Raw genomic sequence first — 21,410 nt, 5'->3', positions numbered from 1 at the left:
ACTAATGGGTCTATAATTACTGGGACAATGTTTATCATCTCCCTTAAAAAAAGGATTTACATTTGCTAACTTCCAATCCTCTGGTACCCACACACTAATCAAGAACTGACAAAAAATAGTAGTAAGTGGCTCACATATCCAATCTTTAACCTCCTTCAAAACCCTCAGGGAAATATTATCTGGCCCAAGAGCCTTATCATTTTTTAAAATTCCCAATTTTTTTTCTTGACCAGCTCAGAATTAATGCAGTCATCTTGTTTGATCTTGTTTCCATTTATCAACTGTTCAGGATGTTGAATACTGCTTACATCTTCGTGGATGGAATACAGTGGGTTGTAAAACTTATCAAGCTGAAAAGACTGTACAAGACTACAGGGCATTCTTAACGTTTGATTATGATATTAAAGAAACATGAACTCATTTTTGTTTATTCAAAAACAGTAGTTCCTTAGGCATTTTTTTAAATGAATCAATAATTTCATACCTGGGATTCCATAAAGATAGTTGTATTCTGGGGGATCTGTGGGTCGTCTGAACATATCCAGCATCCTTTTGGTTACAAGGAAACCACCACAGATGTTGATGGTGGAGATGAAAGCAGCCGTGGCTGCCAGGGTTTCAATTGTGTTGCTTGGCATGACTCCTCCTCCCATTAATACCAATCCTCCCACTGCAGTAATTCCAGAAATGGCATTTGTTACAGACATAAGGGGTGAATGTAAGGCTGGAGTGACTCCCCAAACAGTGTGATAACCTGAAACAAAAAAAAAGGGATGTTATATTATCACAAAATGTTTTATATCAAATTCAGAGTACATATAGTTTTTAAGATTTTAATTACAGAAGCTTTGTAAAACCAAACTCTTCATAACACCCTACATGTCAACAATGGCAAGACTATTTGTAAAACGAAAAAATATCAAATTCATTAGCTTTTAACATTTGTTTTTCATGCTTTAAATAATGGAACAAAATATAAGTTAATAACTTTAGTTCAACAATATTATGTTAGCAACAGATATGACTTTTTAAAGATGGTCTAATCATTTCTCCTTCACTTGTCATAAGAAGAAAAAAAAACAGCAATCAAAGCATGTTAACAGGTTTTAAGAATTTCATCATAATAGGGAGTCCTATCATACAAGTTTTAATAACTAAACCATAACTTAAAAAAAATCTCCACATAAGTAAGTGCAAAACTAAGGTACTTTACTATACAAAAAACGTATTAACCAAAAAACAAAAATAAAATAAACCTAATCAGTTAATGATTTGACATTTGTGATACTAAATTATTTTTAATGACAAACCATTTCCATGAAATTAAATACAGCATAAAGAGAATGAACTTAAACACCAACATAAATATCAATAGTTGATTGTAAGTTAGCTTCTTAATTACAGACTTTTTAATTTCAAGAAAATGTTCACTATGTGAAGTCAAATAAAGTTCCTTAATGACAAATTATACCCGTTTAAGATGAAAAACTAACAGCAAAATAAACCAAAAATACCTTTGAATATACACACATGCTTTCAATAAAAATCAATTGATATCAAGTTTACTGGGACAAACAATTGAATATTCAAAAAAAATAATAATAATAACTGTCATCTATGAACTCATGCATACAAGAACAAATTTAATTATGTTATTAAACCATACAGGAAAATATAAGAAATCCTGAAAAACTTACTAAAATTTGAAGAATGTAAACAAATAAGCAAGAAGCAGGACATTAGGCCTCTTTTAATCACTAAGTAACAAAAGAGCTAAATTCATTTATATAGACTGATGATTTTTCTAATTACTCTGAATATTACTTATGTAATGAAAGACATCATAATGCACTACCTATTACATTTAATGGGTAAAGACTGTCTTTTAGCTTAAAAGCATTGATCAATACCATTGTTTAGAGACAGACTTAAAATAAGACCCAAAACTCGAGCACTTTCGAATAGTTGACTATTCTTTGTTCTCCTGAAGAAGAATAGTCAACTATTCGAAAGCGTCGAGTTTTTGGTCTTGTTTTAAGTCTATTACACTTTATATGTGATCCTTTGTGCTAACTCTTTTATCAAAATTGTTTAGAGATAGATTTTCAGCAACAGACTGTATTTAATAGCACCAAATGCAAATGGGCTACAGATAAAATAACAAAAAACACAACAATATTACCTGTATAGAAACACAGATTAGGGCAAAAAAGTACACAAACATACACACACACACACGTGTACGTATATCATTAAGTAACATAACTCACAATACAAATAAGCATCCATCAATTTTGTCTTTGTAACATGGATTTACTTCTGAGCTTTGCATTAATTACATTCTCAAACTCAGTGCAGTAAAAAAATTACAAATACTCACTTGGAAATCAAAGAGTATAAATATACATTGTATCACATTCCACTTACCCACAATGCCTGCAAGACCAAACGTTGTAGTCATGGTAGTGAAATCAGAATTTGGAGAAAGAGTTCCAAGGCCAACAAGAACTCCAAGACCTGTTGATGAATTCAAATTTTCTCATAATAAAATCTTATTAAAGAACAGAAGAAATTGGCACATTTCTTAATGAGCAAATACATAAAAGTATAGCAAAACTCTAAAATGTAATTACAATCAAATAAACTGCAGGTGTTTTTACTTCTTATTCCTCTTAATTTATCCATTTCATGATTTGTTTTTTTAGGCCTATTGGTTTTTAATACTTTGCCAACTTTCAATGTTCAAACCAGAACTTTTATAGTAAAATACTGTTTCTTCCTATTTTAAGTTCATTCATATAAATGTGATTTCCTCTGTCCCTAGTAACGAGTTACAATTATCAATAAATAAATTTAAATAAACTATTAAAATCACACATGATAGCAGATATTATTTTTCACATTCTTTATAACGTTGAATGAAATACTTCTGGGCAGACTTTATATGGCAGATAAAACTTAGCATCAAATGCTATTTTCACAAATCTCTAATTCAAAATCCATAAAAGACTCATTAAAAATAATTTAAAGGAGGGAAAAAAACCACTTGCAGTCCAGTGTGATTTTAATCTCTTGTTTATACCCTAAAAAGAAGCCTCACTGCTTGCCACCTTTAATGTTACAGCCTTATAATAATAATAAAAAAAATAGCCTCATTCTTTCCAAAATTTTTCTTCAATTTTCCCCACTTTCTTGCTAAAATTCTTGATTTTTTTTCTACCTACACACACAACCCATTGACATACAATCTTTCCTCATAATCAACATCACTTTAGAAATTATATATTTCAGACTATGTTACTACAGTAAAATATATTCTTTACACAAGAACATTACAACTTGATGGTGGACAACGAAATGTTCTATCTTTATTCATAAAACAAATATGTAATCTATCATCAACTACAATGAATTACCACCAAACAAAACAACATACAAGTGACAGCCCAAAATTATATGTTAAAATAAACAAATGATTGGCATAGCTAAGTAGCACAGTTTATGTATCTATGCAAATTCTGAGATAAAAGGGGTACAATTTCCACTGAAGTTTCTAGAACTTGGGATAACTTTTAAATTTTTCCTGACTTTTTGATCCCTTATATAAATTTACAGACTTTTCTTAGCCTTTCCAGGTTCATGGATACCCTGCAAGTCTTAATTTATATATCCCCCCCCCCAAAAAAAAACAACAGAAATGTTTATATAAATGCTTCATTATTTGGGTAAAAAAAGATAATACTTTATGCATAAACATATTCTTAGTACAATAAAAAAAGGCATACTTTAATACTTTTTGAAACACTATTTGTATTTTTGTATTTTCAAAAGTTAATGCAAATGTCTCTTACAAGTTTACAGGCTACATACAGCTGTAATTTTTAATTGCATTTCTAGGTCAGTGTGATATTTTTACTTTAAAAAAGTAGATTTTAAAGCAAACATATTAAAAAGTCTACATTTTGTGCATTAAGTATACATATTCCAAGATTATGCTTTCCATAGCCAGTTTTTAGTTTCTATCATTTACTCTGAAGTTAATCCACAATTGTAATAGTATTTATCAATCTTAGTCATTCTAACAAAATTGATTACAGTTCTCTATTTTACAAATCTAAGCTGACAACACCTGAAGTATACTTCAGTGAGTCTTTCAGAGTGATATTGAAGTAGTTTGGCTCAGGAGGTTTAGGTTTCTCAACAGCAACAGGAGGTTGTGCTGCCTCCTGAATGGGTTCTACTTTTGGTGGTGGTGGTGGCCACAAAAGTTTGCCTTCTTGTAGGACGATTGATCCTCTAACTACTTCATCTTCTAGGTCTATATGGTAATGGTTTTTTGAACCTACAAAAGATAAAGAAAAGTTTTTATTATAATTTACTGCAACAACACTGTTTTACATCAGTAAAGCAGGTGTTTCAATCTTGTCAAAAGTATAAGCAAACTATACATTACACTTAGTATAAAAACTTAGGAAATAAATTATTAGGCCTAAAATAAATACAAGTCAGCAGAGTAATTTCTAATACATCAAAAAAAAAAGACTTACCAGTACTTGGAAACAACTTATGCAGAAAAGAGAAAAAAAAAAACACAGTTATAATCTGTCTGCTTAAAAACAGAATAAAATAAAAAGGATAATCTAAAATATAACAAATATTAAAATAATGTAACAGAAAAAAATTAATTTTATAAGAAATTAGCTTCCTTTCTATAACAAAAGAACAAACTTGTTTTCTTAAAAAGCTACAAACATTATTTTATAACTCCTTTGGTTTTAAATGTATTTTTCAAAATCTTTCCTAATTATGTTTATCAACCTAATCACTAAGAACCTAAAAAATCTATGAAATACAGTATCACAGATATTAATTGTAGTAGTTTACAATTACTTTAAGCATTAGAAAACATTTAGAAACCTCCATCTTTTTCTAGTTTTTATTTTAAGTGTTTCTAATTATGTGTTAAAAACTGTCATGTACACAAACACTCCGCTTAATCTACAGAGTAGTTAGTATAAACATATTAGTTTTATAAACTTTTAAGCCTAAACTGGGTTCTTCTTATTCATTTCATTCAAAATTAACCAAAAATACTCATTATTTGAAGAAATCACTATTTAAAAATTACTTTTATGGGAATACTTACTGGAAAACCAAAGTGTTTAAAATGTATAATTATTCTAAAACTATTAGGATTAGATAAAAGTTGTTTGTAACTACTTGAATTTAGTCACCTTGGCAGTGTTCAAATATTTCGTGTTGCTGCTAAAGATAAAAGTGTAATAAATTATGTTTATATGAGCATTGTTACATTGTACATGTAAAAAGTACACTAAAAAAGTTTGGTCAGAAAAACTGTCACACCCATTATTTTCATAATTATCTTAGATGATTTTTTTTGCAATTTACCTGCCCATGGCAAAATAAGCCTAACAGCAGCTATAGCATTTAATATATTTTCTAAGTTAGATAAATGTATGTTTCTGTGTTATATCAAATAGCTGAAGCTTCAACAATCACAAAAAGATGCTTGTAAAACTGGCAAATACAAAACAATCAGAGACAAATGAAAGGCATTATATAATTTTAATAAGATCATTTGTAGAAGCAAAAGCTGTATGTTTTATGAGGCAAATGTTATGGCAACTGTGCATGGGTACTGTATGGATATACACTTTAAAATCCTTCACTTTATTTTATAGCACAAAAGCTACTTAATATCTTTATAATTATACAATTACACTATCACACTCAATATAAGTGGACTTGGCTAATACTCTTTGAGGTTTTTATAATTGAAAAACTGATTATAATCAATTATTTCATTAAAAAACTTTATAAAGATATTTGAATAACTGTTTAAATCCTGACATTTCTTTCCAAGAACATTTGTAATTTCATCACATGATTTTGTCACTTGCACACCAGTGACAGAAGCAGTTGTGTACAAAGTCATAATATGTTACTTAGTGCAATAGCAATGGCCACATCTGCTAACAGAACCAAATCATTTCTTGTGTGGAACCATTATTTCTTACCCTCCTAACAATAAATTTGTAAAATTCACTATAAGCAAAATGCAGCTAACATACAGTTACAACACTACTTCTATGGTGGAGCACGTTAAAAGAAGACAGCCAACAACTTTTACAGATCACAGAACTAACTCTGAAAGGTAAGCAACATACAGTAATAACTGATAATCAGTTATATTGTCATTATAACATGTAAAGATAATCATTACGGTAACACTAATTCTTATATATGATTTGGCTCAGTGTCTGTCAAAAAAATAACACTTTCTGAAGAAAAGCTGGAATTAACTCATTTTTTTATATCATTCAACATTTAAAAATGATTTATATCTTTGTAATATCTAGTTAATATAAATTAATATGATTACACAATATCATCCCAATAAACAAAACGTAATATACTATCACCAGAATAGTGGCATGTGTGTTCATGCTTGGAATATTAACCATGCTACTAAAGACTTCATAGAATAAAACAACTATATGATATTTAACTTGGTCTATTTTCCTTTTCAAAATTGATTTATTGTATGTTGGGATAAAGACGAGCAGTTGAAATAAGTAATTCATTAATTTCAACAAACTAGCAAAATGTTACTTCAAAGCAATTTGCTTGCTTGCTTGTTTGTTTCAGAGCAAAGCGACACTGGGTTATTTTCTGTGTCAACCATGAGGAATCAAACCCTGGATTGTTTTATCTTTGTAAATCTGTAAACTTACCACTGTCCCACCAGGGGATTCAAAATGATTTGCAATCTGTTTTAATATCATTACATTTCCTATTTCAAAAATTCAGAGATTATACATAAATTTCTGTAAATTTTTGTAACAAATTTTTATCATCTTAATTTTGTTTATTAATTATTAAAAACACCAAAATCCTAAAAAATATGCATTCATAGTTTCTACATTTAAGTAATAACCTTATTCAATAAATTATTATTTATTTGTGAAGATAATTAATATTTAGGAAAATACCCGATATAAAAATGAGCAGGGGATGAGCACAAAAATGTATGGGTAAGGGTTTTTCCTGCCAAACCTATAAATTACATTAGCAATTTTTGTTTGAACTTGTAGAGTGATGGTTGAAAATCATACAAGAGATAAACAAATAATTTTTTGAATATTTGTAAAACACTTAAGTTACTTCCCAATCATTTATATTCCTTTCTCATCACAAGCATGGAAAATACTTCCCATTGAATCTATGTATATTTAAATGATGGTCCTGAAATTAATCCATTATTTGATGTAATAATCTACAGAATCTTCCGTTACAAAAATATTTGTTTGGCACAGCCCTATATACCTGAATTTTAAACTTTTTCTTTCTTTGTTTAATACAACATTGGTGTTTTCTAGTTCTCTATCACATTAATTTTACATGCAATGCATCCTCCAAATCATTATCAGTGCATGAAATATGTTCAGTATTCCCTGTATTCAAATATTTTACTTTAGGTTTTTGCTGGTAAAAAAAAATAGACCACAGTTTATTCCCACTTCTGCTTTAGCATTATATACAAGGAGAACAAAAGTCTACTACCTATGGACATAAGAAACTTTGAGATGTTGTTGGCATATAGTGTAGAAGACTGAGTAGGAAGACGACTAGGCAAGTCTGTATATCCTATATGAATTACATCATTGTACACACTAACTTCACCAGGTTTGATTGTGGCAACATTTCCACCTGCTTCTGCAGCCAAGTCAACAATAACTGATCCAGGTTTCATTGACTCTACCATTTCCTGAAAACAGGATTTACATTCTTTATAAATATCATTAAATAAACATGAAATACATCTTTAATAGATTTGGTTGATTGCAGTTAGTTCAATGGTTACTTTTAATGGAGGGTTAACTCAGACAGGATTGACTCAAGATTTATGTTTCAGCAGAATTGGGTTTGCTCTGCCTTCATCAGGTCTACAGAGGTACAAGCAAGTGTAAATGACGTATCTATTCTTTGAGAATCATGAACTACATTTAAATTAATACTCACCTTGAATTATCATTAAGTATGGTAGCACTTAATAGTAGGTATTGACAAGGAAAAACATGGCAGCTGAAAAATAATGCTTTCCCAAAAACTGCCTTATAAAAATCTCTTCCACCAAAAACCTAGAGGGATACATAGACACAATAAAAACAACATGGTACCTCTATTTATATGTGGCAAGAGGATCGAAAATCGCCCCGCTACAAGTTTTTAAATTTCTAAAGCAATGACTATTTCGGCTGACTGACTGATCACATCAGAGAGCTTAAAGCAAAAACAACTAACCCATTTGGTCCAATATTCTCTCACAGTACTTGGATCAATGGTGGCCTTCTGCTTTTGCCTTTCCAATAAAAATCCATATATAAATATACAGGTATAATATAAATAGTAAATATCTCATGCACACACTTAAATATCTTTTCAACCCAATTTAACTCAACAAATGGTGCAACATATCAATGGATAGACGCGCTACAGTTCCTAAATGTAAATTATATAGTTTATACAGGTATAATATAAAAAAGTAAACAAACAAGAGTATTAAAAAAAATATGAATCTTAAAATGAAGTAGGGATCTTGCTACAAAAAGTATTGAAACAAAAATTAAAATCACAATCACAAATTTATAAAATTTAATCCCAACTTTGGCAGCTTTATACACTTATCTTAGGCCAAAATAAGGACTATATTTTATAATTTGTGATTATGGTTTTAATTCTTGCTTCATTACTATTTGTAGCAAGATCCCTACTTCATTTTAAATTCATAATTTTTAATACTCTTGTTTATATTAGTAAACATGTCCACCAAGAACAAAAGTATCCTTTGTTCATAAAACATTAATTTGGAATACCATAATTCATTTCCAATAGTTAGATTTTTCACATTTTTCTCAAAAACAATAAATCAATACTAAAATGGAAGCTGAGAAATGAGGTTTAATAATAATTAACCCATCTCAGATTTTTTTGAATCTGCATATACAAATACACACACAGTAACTTTCTATTATCATTCAAAACATTCAATGTTGTTACTGCCACAGCAGAAACAACCTAATACTTAATCATGTTATCCATAACTAATTTCAATCTCTTGAAGATATGTACTGGAAATGATTCTTTTTGATACTTATATATAATAAGTGTTGAAAAACAATGAAAGGATACCTTTGAAATAAGTTTTGGAGCTGGCTTTCCAGGTATAAGAGCTGTGGTGATTAGTACATCAATTTCTTTACACTGTTTAGCAAATAATTCCATCTCAGCTTCAATAAACTCTTTTGACATTTCCTTTGCATAACCACCCACTCCTTCACCAGATTCCTGAAGAAATTGAGTCATAAACTGTGAAATTAGTGAACTATTTTCTTGAAAAAAAAAATTAAAACCCGAAATTCACCTAAAACTAGTTTTTGAAAAGTAACCAATAACTCATTACGTGTTTGTACAAATGACATATAAACAACAGTATTAAATTTTATATCATTGGATTACCTCATATTCACTTGTTACTTTAATCCATTTCTCACTTCACCTCGTATCATTTCATTAAATCATAAATTTTCCATCTTGATCAAAATTGACTAATAATCATGTTTAACCCTTAGCATTCTAAAGCAAACCTTCTTTTAAGCATTTGAAACCATAGCTTACTTTCTGCATATACTAAAATATGAATAATTACATGCACGTCTCAATCTCTGTGACCACATTCCTTCCAGCTTTTTATTCATGTCCCTTTTTTCCACACCAAATATTGCTTGAATGTCAGTTTTTCTACCATTTGTACTTATTCTATTGTTTGTTGAATATATTTTAATACATCATCTGTATTATAATAGTTATGTTACTTTGATGAGTTTCTTGCTCCTGTATGCTACAGATGGTCAAGGTAATGTCAGCAACAGAAATTTTAAACATAATTCAAACATGCTGTACTGACTCACACTGCCATGTACAGTACAATCTCAATTAATGGGCACTGTGCCATTAAGAGCAAACCTTTTCAGTTTCTTTCTTTTTTCTACTATTTGTAACCAAAATAAATCTTGTAATAACAGGTACCTCAATATTCCATATTAAGGGAAGTGTCTTTAGTCTCATTCTAGAGAGTTATTTTCAAAACTTTATTAAAGAACTTTACTATTACTCATAACACTGAAAGCACTCCAAATCTTTGTTTTTGAAGTATTTTTGTAGTAGATTTTGACATCACTGAATTCAAAGCATCAAATGGTTGGCTGAATAACTTGAAAACAAAGCATCTGATAAGCAAGGGAGTTCTTTCAAAATAGAGAAAAATCAAGCGTCAATCCAGACACTGTCCACAAATGGTGGCAGCATTTTCCATCTTTGATCACAGGTTACCATGAAAAAGACATTTTCAACATGGATAAAACTGGCCTATTTTATCGCACGTTGCCAGGTCGATTGCTTGTTGCATGTGGTGCACTGTGCATTAATGCGATGGGAGAGTTTGAAAAGCCATTGGTTATCAGTCATCAAGAAAATTCCCTTTGCTTTCATAACATGCAGAGAACCACCCTCCCAGTAACCTACAGATGGAATTGAAAGACATGACCTGCAATCTCTATGAAGAATGGCTGAAGTGCTTCGACCAAAAGATCCACTTGCAAAGCCAGAACATTCTCCTGTTTGTTGACATGGAACTCACAAACACCTGTATCCTGTTCCTTCTTCCTAATTTCACCTCAATCCTACAACCCCACAACCAGGGTATCATTAAAACCATGAAGTCCCTCTACAGAAGACAGTTTCTTCAGGCTGTACTAACAAAATTGAAAATCGCAACAGACACCAACATGTAACAAAATAGCTTTAACTCTCTCAATATGGGCTCGGTCAATTTGACTGACTTCATGACCTCTTCCCTACTCATTTAGTCTTTATAGATTTGATACTACTAACTTTTAATTTCACAAAATTTGGCAGTCTTTCAGTAAACATTATAAGTCTTTCACATACAAAAAATCATATTCTTTAGTGAAGTATTTTTTAATAAACTACACAAAATTTGTCCATGAATATATCAAGTTTTTCAACACTATTTGTTTTAATATTCTGTGTACAAAGTGATTTTTCATGTTAAGATTAAAAATACTTTTCTTCATCTAAAAATCTCAAATTTTGTTTGTGTAATCTCTAAGATCTCATAAATACATTTCAAATGTTTGTTTTCAGTAAAACTTTATATTTTATCTGTTATTTCCTCTATTCTATATACGATTAGTCAATTTGACTGACCTCGTAACCACACACAAAAAATTTAAATGAATCTCAATAACCATTTTTTTTCTTTCTAGAATGACTTCAAATTGTAACATGAAACTACATGCGTTTATCCCAAGTAGCTTTAAACTTGTAACAGTATACATCTATTTATAATTAAACTTTATTGCCCTTTGAATAAACTACTATTCACACCATTATAAGTTTTAAATCACTTGGGGGAATGTGCAGCTCATGTTATGCTATCAAATTATGTTACCCACGAGCTGCTTGCTTGCATGCCTCATGAAACATTTTTATTATATTATTATTATTTATTTTACCTAATCTAACTTTAACTAACCTAAAGAAGGGGTGGTGAATAAAGTAGAGAAGAGGAGATGCCTAGACAAAATGTATTACGTGTGTCACACTAGGAGAAATTCAGTATTTTTTTAAATGTTGACTTACAAAATTAAGAACTTAAAACTTGTAAATGATTAAAATTTGGATTATTAGCTAAGATTTTATGCTACACTAATTGGTATAACATAAATAAAAAGTAGTTTAGTAAAATTTTGAATACAAGTCACTAAAACTTTATGACATGCACAGTAAATGAAGCCTGGGCAGATAGGGTTAAATGCATACACCAAACAAGATGGGAGGGGCCTTAAAATTCAGAAGGGTTAATAAGGAATCCAGCTTTGCGTGGCTCATTTTTGATATTAAGAGTTCCATGCTATAGAGGGCATTTAGATGCAGTCAGAAAAGTGCCCTTAATGTCAAGGTTCTACTGTACCTTATAACCTTAAAGAACCTGCAATGGCCACTCACTCAAATAAAAAAAGAAAAGAACTAACTAGTTTAATACTATAATAAAGTGTTACCTCACACATGTGGCACATATTCTTTTTATAGCAACACATCTATCATCCAATTCAAAAATATTAAAATCCCTGGTTATTAGTTACCTGAGGTTAAAATGAATCATGTCAATTGATTTTGAAAACAGTGATAGAATTAACTTCTCTTTTTCTTCTTCTTGAGTTTCACAAATGTAACCAAGAATTTGAAAAGTATATTAACATAAATATGAGGTACAACAGAGATACCAAAGCAAAATTTTCCAATAATAATCAAATGATTCAATATGCAAAAATGTGAGATAAGGCACCATTTTTTTCATTAAATTCATACTTTACCTTTACGTTTAATTCTAAAAATTCAGCTCCAAAAGATTCAACTTGCTCCTTGACAGCTGCCCTGGTGTCAAAAGCACGAACTATAGCTCCCATGCTTTTGGCTGTTCCTATTGCTGCAAGACCAGCAACACCACCTCCTATAACCAACACTTTTGCAGGAGGGACTTTTCCTGCTGCAGTTATTTGACCTTTAAAGAATAAATGCATAATTTATAAATATATAGAAATTATACAAAAACCAGAAATTAACCTTGCTTGCAAATTCAGGTAAGTATCAAACACAAACAATTACAGCACCATAAATACTTCCTAAGCTTAGAAATTATTCTGTTAAAAACCAAAAATTCTGATCAGTATATCTTATCAGTTTTTTTCCTGAACATCGGGTTCTAACTTAAAAATGAAACTCTTCAACTTGGGTTTCACGTCTATTTTTTTTATGTGGTGTTCTGTCAAAACATCTTCAAAATTAAATCCCTGCTTAATCATACCATATGTCCAATGTTATGGATCAGGCTTGGAGCAAATCTATAATACATAACTATAATCAACATTAACAATATAATAAAAAAGATTAATAATCTTAACCATACATTAACATAAAAAAATTCACAATGCAATCAATTTTCTTTAAGACTTAGCACTTCACCATCAACTGAGAATTTAGTGGATTTTAATTGTTTGTCATAAAGTTACATTTTTTTGGTATTTTTCAAATATACATACATATTACAAGCAAAAAAGTGGATTATTTGAATTTTATTCTAAAAATGTGGTTTTTGACTTTATCATGAAGAACTATATAGATGTACACTCTACTTAAAAAAGCCATTTCATATTTATTCTACTATTAACAACACAAGATTGAATACATTTAAAATATCAAACAATTATGACTCTTAAATCCTAACCTAACATAACATTTTGGGGCAACATGGGACCTACTGGTTCATCTCGGCTGTTCCATCCTCTAAACGAAATCTTCAAGCCAGCACTTTTCATTCATATACTTATCAAGCTTTTTCTTAAACTCACTTAAATTTACTGCCTCTACAACATCAGAAAGTAACCCATTCCAAAGGCCAACCACCCTGTCAAAAAAATAAAACTGTCATAGCTGAAGATGACTCCTACTTTACCAAAATTTATATTTGTGTCCCTAGTCATACTATTCTCACTGTTAAATATGAAAAAAGACGATGCATCAACACTACCAATTTCAAGAGAAAACAATTTGAGGGATTTCAGCTTCTCATATGACAACCCCTCCATCCAAGGCATCATTCTAGTAACCCTTCTCTGAACCCTTTCCAATAATTCAATGTCTTTCCTAATGTAAGGAGCCTAAGACTGAATACAATATTCCAAATGTTGCCTAACCAGTGACCTGTACAATGAAAGTATAACCTCTTTAGACTTGTATTCAATATTTCTATAAATACAACCTACAATCCTATTTACCCTACCACTAGCAACAGCATACTGCTTGGATGGCTTTAGAGACTGATCAACTATTACACCAAGATGAATAACCTTAACAGTGTTATGAAGGAAAGGGCCATCCAAATTATACTTATAATTCAAATTATGATAACCCACATGTATTATCTTGCATTTATTTATTGTTACCGAACACCCAATCCAAATTCATTGATTCAATGTCAACTTCAAGGGCGCTCGCGTATACTAGTATATCGGCTAATAGGGGTCATATTTTTGGTCCGTCACAAAACACCACGTTTTGTCTGCTGGATCTGTCGATAAATTGTACTCTTTCTTTCTCTTAACTTTTTCTAGTTCGTCTTCCTCCTTGTTGCTTCTCTCCTCTCACATATACATACATACACATATATATATATATTGCTCCCTAATATGTTATTTTCTATTTAGCCAAAGATTTCATCACATGTACTATTTCGAGGTATTTCCTTACTCATCCTTTCCACTTCGACTTTTTTATCCGTTGCATGACATCACGGTATCAACTTTGTCACTCCTATGACCTCAGAGGTTTTATTTCTGTCTACTCTCACTTCTAGGGTGAACGCCCTTTCATTCCTACACTCATTTAGAAACGTATGTATACACACACACGAGTTTATCATAATGTGTATGTACAAAATTATATAATATCCTATACCTTTTCCTAGTTAAACGTAAAAGAAGATAAATGCACCTTCTATAATGCTAGTCACCACAACCCTCCTGTGTGGCATTACAAAAGACGTTTCTCAACGATGAAAGAAGATTTCATGTAGCCAAACATGAAACTGTCTTCACCATTAATTCTTGAACATTGAAGTTACAAAAAGGCGTCTTTCTTCCCTATCTTAAGTGCTAATTAGCGTTATACCAGACTAGCTATAACGGCTATTGAAAATCTACACAAAAAGCTCTTTCGAGAGGGAGCGTAATGCTACTCCACCTCACTCTTATTCTTTTAAACTATAACTATGAAATCCATTCAAGAACTAGGCGCGTTCAAAAAAGTTGCTATATCTATAATGGTAAGTCGTCTGTCGGAGAAGCACTAAAAGGAATGCCCTAATAACTTTATAAGTTCACCTTTTACCAATCATTTCATGTTAGAAGAGTCATTAGCCAGCGGAAAATTGTAAATAACTGAAAAAAAGTACTTTTACTGTTTCGTTTCTTCATCGCCATTTCATAGTGTTTCTTTATTTCTAAGACCCTTGACTTCAGTTCTATGCTATTAATTTCTTCATATGATCTTTCGCAAACTTTCTATTTTTATTATAATGTTTTTAATTGTTTTACTCACTTAACAAAGAATTTATTTCGTTTATTTATTTATAACATTCCTGCTGCTACTAAAGCTACAAATACAAAATGTTTCCTAGATGATCAAAGATGCTCGAATGACTCGAAAGTACTTCATGACACAAACGTTCTATATTTCGTTTAAATTCATTATCTGTTAGAAGTAATTTAGATCGCTATTTCCGTACGGCGTCTTGGTAGTTTCTGTTGCATTTTCCTTTCTCTCAAGTTCGTTACTATTTGTTTATGCACATTAACATATCTGACAAGTTTGATTTACAAGATTTGTTGTTTAATCATAATCTATATTTCTATGCATACGAACATCTAAAACACCTCATAGAAACGATCTCATCAGGCTGGCTGACTCGTATTGGGCGAAACGCGTCGTCTAAAATGGATATGGTGGACATAGTATAGTTGAAATAATATTATACTCCTAAGGGACGGAATGAAAAATATAATGTTTAAAAAGTACAATAAGCCTAATACTATTGGCTTATGACAAATATAACTGATTATGATTACGCTTGGCTATCTTGAAAACGCGAATACACTATAATATTTGATAAACTTAAGTAAACAAACAATTAAGAATAAACCTCTGGATCATTAATTTTGGCAAACAACCAAAATAAAGGAAGCTGTTCGATGACTGTGTCACCATAAGGCCATTGTTTGACTTAACTAGCCATAATATGATAAAATATACTAAAACATTTTTCATTAGATGGTAACAGGCACGATAAAAAAATACAAAAACTCGTTAGAGACTCACTCAGTATTCTCAGCCACTTCAAGTTCTACCCCACCCTAAGATTCAAGAAAATCGATACAAGACTCAAATCGTCTAGCATGTTTGGTCGTCGTATCGATCGGTATTGGCGCTGATCTCTATTTAGACACTAGATAGACTGAATTTGTGAATTTCCATCATCATAGAAACAAGCATTGTTTAAGTCAGTGAGTTCCTTAATTCTGCTTAGTATAGTAAAACATACTAAAATGTATTATTCTTAAAGAAACCCAATTTTTCACTTTTAACAAAATGTATTAACTCAGAACACTATTTACTATTACTAAAAATTATACAATACAAAATTTTACAGCTATCTTAAAGGGTGTTTAGTATAGTATTAAGCTCCTGAATGTCAACAGATGGCGCAGTAAGTAATTAGATTCCAAGACAATATGGCAGCAAACTTCATATATGCTCATAAAAACGGAAATCATACTATCGTGCGAAGGTTTTGTTTTTATTTTTTGTTTAAATTTACAGCATAGGTAGGAATCGTTTGCCTTCTATCCAAACAATCTGATTCCATATTCATAGCATGCACTCTAGAAACACATCACGATAGATAGAGAGAGAGAGTTCCTTCAATTCCTTTCTTGTTTAACATATTTTTTCTCTCTCTCTTTGTTCTCCTGTCATTCAAATGTTTTCAATTGCTTCCTTACTTCTATTTCTTTTTTGGTCTTTACACTCTTGTTCAAACCACGTATTTCCTCTTCTCGTTTGACATTTCATTTCCTACTCTCTCTACAACCATTTTCCAAGCCATTTTAATCTTCTCCAAAACTTTTCCTGGTTTCCTTTATTTATCGCCTTTATTCCCATACACTTTTCTTTTCTCTTCAAAGCAGTTTTTTTCTTTAATCTCTCTCCAATTCCAAGTTACATATTTTATATTTTTTCATTTCACCTTCCTGTTATTTTCTATTCCGCATTGCAATTGGCATATGATCGGATTATATCCTATTTTCTACCATCATCCATCCAATCATTCATACTGTTGGTGTGAACGTGCTTTGTAGTCACTAATCATTGATTCTGTTTCTTCTTTTTAATTGTATACTCCATCACAGTAGCTTCTTTTGTTCTTATATACCTCATTCATTTTTCTGTCCAACATCATCAATCCTCAAGATTCACAAAATTCATTAAACTTTACCCCTAATCCGTTCAATTATTGATCTTCTGATTTTCTCCACCCGTTCCATAGATATCCCATACCTTCTACCTATTCCACCTCATATTCTTATTTTTCTTTTCAGTCCTTCCATCTATATCTCTTACAAGACTATAAGTTTTCCTTCCTGCAATCATTCCTCAAATTTTACTTCAATTTCCTCGTTCATTTGCTCTACTCCTTTTAGGCCGGTCATGGCCAGGTGGTCAGGAAGCTCGACTTGCAATTTGAAGGTCGCTGTTTCAGTCGGGAGGCGTTATAATTGGACGGTCAATCCCACTATTCGTTGGTAAAAGAGTAGCCCAAGAGTTGGCGGTGGGTGGTGATGACTAGCTGCCTTCTCTCTAGTCTTACACTGCTAAATTAGGGACGGCTAGTGCTGAAAGCCCTCGTGGAGCTTTGCGCGGAATTCAAAACAAACAAACTCTTCTGTGAAACAAAATAAGGCCACGAGCGTTAAAGAAACGGAAATGGTATTGTAGTTTCACGTTCCTTACCAATGAGTGTGGGTGCCTCGGGCATATTCCTATAAAAACCAGCTAGCAGGTGTACTGAACTTCTACGTTGTATTTTTTTCCGGTACGTTGACAGAACATGGTGGCTTAAGACAAACATATATTACGAAGAATGCAGCTGCAACAGTTACTGACCCATGCATCAAAGTCATTAGTATTTCCACAAGGAACTGTCGACGATGACTTAGTTGTTGTTCAGGCTTAACCTCTCCCACATTTTACTCCCTCGTTCTTATCCTGTCACCATTGAAATATCACTTTTACCCACTGTTCCTCTTTCTTCGCCTTCTAAGACGTCAACTTAAGACTTCAGCTGCCAGAAGAAAAAAAAATCTCAGATGTAAAGATTTTCAAACAGATGTGCAAAATGTAACTCCTAAAATAATTTGGTTATTACGTTTTTATAGTTCAAGTGCTTAAAAAATGTTTTATCATTTTACTACATTTTCAGTGTGCTTCTGTTTATTGCTAACATATCCTGTACGCAATGGGAAGAGATACTTCCGATGGTTTAACATTTAACTCAATGATGTTGGAAATCAAAATTATCTAAACCAAAGCAAAACATATTTTGTTTACGTGAATATGTCCTTCCTAATTTGCACTAAAGAAGTAGCAGGCCAAAATTACACGTACATGAAATAGCAAAGCTTTAGTGTTGTTGTTTGAACTTAAGCACAAAGTTACACAATGGGCTATCTGGGCTCTGCCCACCATGAGTATCGAAACCTCGTTTCTAGCGTTATAAATGCGCAGACACTCCACTGTGCTACTGGGGCGTACTTTAGTAAATCGATAATAAAAGTTTTATATATAAATATCTCAAGTCCAATAATTACTCGGTAACAATACTTACGATGAGTTGAGTTATAACTTTGCATTTTCGCCATTCACAAGTTATTGCTATACAAACAATATTTAAAGGTCTTATTTCTTAGTTAAACAGGCAAATATTAGAACTTTTAAGCCCTTTTATTCCCGCTCTTCCTTGCTTGAGAGTGAGATTGATTTAACGTCAAAAACTCAACTCAGAATCAAGTTATTTTCTGTGAATTGATTTTTCCTTTTCTAATCACAAAATTTGTCAAGAACAAAACGGTTTTTATTTCTTTCTTTCCTTTCAAGATTCTTTAGCGGAAAAAATCGTTTTTTATACTATCTGAATTAGGTTCTACCCCTGCTGCCTAGCACTCCTTCTACGTAGATCGATGCAAATGATTATTGGATTGCTCTCTCCATCTGGGAGTATGCTGTTGTAATTTGTTCTTTTTTCTATACTCTGAAAGCTCTGACTCTTAAACATAAACCTTTTTAATCAAAACCTACCATTTTGTAAAAGCACAGGATAGACCCCAGTCCTCTTTAAGTTCCTTTACGAATACTCATAAAAGTCTCTTACAAATTATCCAAGCATTTATTATTTAGTATATACTTCACTGTCTAATTATATTTCCTGGATTTCTTTATTTAAATAAGTAGACGTGAATTGCGCCTCGAATAATGACAGATCTCATTTCGAAATAAACAACAAAAACTTTCTATGGTTTGTTTTTATTTCTTTCAAAACGTAAAAGCGTGGGTAAATTACCCATTACTATGCGGTGAAAAAACGCAATATTTAATGTATTATTTTCCCTATACCTTATTACAATAACTAAGGCTACAAGTGCAGGAAAATAATCGATTAAAAACGTGTTTATCGAATGTAATAATTCGTGGATTATGAGCAGTCTTCTTAATATGAGGGCTGTGTCTCGTGTTGTCTGACTAATGATGTTGAATTCCCAGCAGAACACAATACGTGGCATTCAAAAAACCGCATATTAAAATATTACACACTGATTACTTCTAGGGTTGGTATGTTCCTTTAGGAATGTAAGAACGCTGGTACAAAATTACTAATAAACATATACTAAGCGAGGACAAGGAATGGGAGATTATTCATTTAAATTGTGAACTAATGTAATTAACGTATTCAATGACATATGTAGAGACATAAATTAGCAAATTTAAAGACATGGCTGTATGTATGATTAGCAATTTTAGATAACACAACGTAATTTTCACAATATATTTTAAGATATTTTTCATTCATACGTATATCAACTAAATATTTTTTGCCAAAGTTCCAAATATACAGTCCTTCTTAGATTCACATAAGTTTATTTTAGCATATTAATAAAAAAACATTAAATCTGTTGAAAAACCTCGAACATAGAACAAATATATTTGGAGAGATTTTTCCAGTAATGTGGCGACATCTACCGGTTATTGAAATAATAAACCTATTTGTTTCTTTTTTATATTTTAGGCTCAATTTTAATTTCTAAAATGATTCATGCCAAGGTAAGAAACTAAAAGTATATTAAACGAGATATTCTAGTGTTTTATTAGTAAATATGGATGTATTATTCTTGAGACTTATTCACAAAAGTCAACTAATAATAGTATTTTTGTTATTGGCATATGATGATATTGAATCTTACATAAATATAATACAATGAAAAATATTAGTTGTATTTTTTATTACTAAACGTTAACGTACTAAATAAAATCGGTTAATTTCTTTATTTCATTCTTCCTAACACTTTGAATGCTTTTAAACGCCCTTAAACGAGTAAATTTCTCTAAGGATCGAGTCTGGAATTATCTAAATCTGCTAGTATAACAAGAAAACATATTAAATGAATTATTTGCTTTTGTCTCTATGGAACGTTCGGTTTCTTACCAATTCAGTGTACACATTTTTAAAAGACAATTAATGTTTTATAGTTCCCCATTTTATATTGCTGATAGGACCAGTGTCAAAGAATAAGTATAGAACATTTGAATTCTGAGTAAAACTCAAACTCACCATATCATAAGAATTTACTAAGTTATATAGAAAATCCATCAAAGTATTTTGCATTTTGCTTCTTACATCAAAGGGGCATTTTCCAAAGCCAAATAATGTTGTTTTTTCGAATAAAGCATAATAATCAATTAATATAATAAGCCTATAAGTATAAAACAAAATTTAAAACCCTCTTAATGCGCTGATGAAGAAGTGAGGATTTAAGTCCGTACACAATAAAACACGCAATGAAATATAAATTTTATAGCTTCCCATTGAACAAATTAAATACTAACAACAAGAAAGACGCATTCGAAAACTAAGTAATACAAGCACTAGCAGTTTTCAGCCATTAAACTGTGTGGTCTTTATGAGAAGGTTTTTTTATACACGAGAAGTTAGTCAATAACTTTGCATTTTTCTTAATTATATTGCCCACTGTTTTGAATTTCTGACGTAATACAAAAGTAGTTGCTTATTGGCAGACTGCATGTTTACTGCAAAGATTGTCGAAAAACTGGTTAGGGTGCTCGACTCGCAATCTCCGGGTCGCGGGTTCGAATCCTCGTCCCACCAAACATGCTCGCCCTTTCAGCCGTGGGGGCTTATAATGTGACGGTCAATCCCACTATTCGTTGGTAAAAAGAGTAGCCCAAGAGTTGGCGGTGGGTGGTTATGACTAGCTGCCTTCCCTCTAGTCTTACACTGCAAAATTAGGGACGGATAGCGCAGATAGCCCTCGTGTAGCTTTGCGCGAAATTCAAAAACAAACTGTAAGCCCCCCCAGTGTCACAGCGGTATGTCTGCGGACTTACAACGCTAGAATCCG

General features: G+C 31.5%; 1 protein-coding gene across 1 annotated transcript in view; it reads right to left on the bottom strand.

Moving 5' to 3' along the window:
* LOC106457128 (NAD(P) transhydrogenase, mitochondrial-like) overlaps positions 1-21,410 on the bottom strand; it is a 71,716-nt gene that overhangs the window by 28,945 nt on the left and 21,361 nt on the right. Inside the window, exons 3-8 of the mRNA XM_013916514.2 lie at positions 12,480-12,667; positions 9,214-9,369; positions 7,585-7,789; positions 4,130-4,342; positions 2,428-2,517; positions 485-754 (exon numbers count right to left, since the gene is read on the bottom strand). Coding sequence (XP_013771968.1) covers positions 485-754; positions 2,428-2,517; positions 4,130-4,342; positions 7,585-7,789; positions 9,214-9,369; positions 12,480-12,667 — 1,122 coding nt within the window. The remainder of the gene's footprint in view (positions 1-484; positions 755-2,427; positions 2,518-4,129; positions 4,343-7,584; positions 7,790-9,213; positions 9,370-12,479; positions 12,668-21,410) is intronic.

Source organism: Limulus polyphemus, unplaced genomic scaffold, assembly GCF_000517525.1.
Source record: "Limulus polyphemus unplaced genomic scaffold, Limulus_polyphemus-2.1.2 Scaffold294, whole genome shotgun sequence".
NCBI lineage: Eukaryota > Metazoa > Arthropoda > Merostomata > Xiphosura > Limulidae > Limulus > Limulus polyphemus.
The sequence above is the reverse complement of the archived record's forward strand: the minus strand, read 5'-3'. Positions and strand labels throughout refer to the sequence as shown.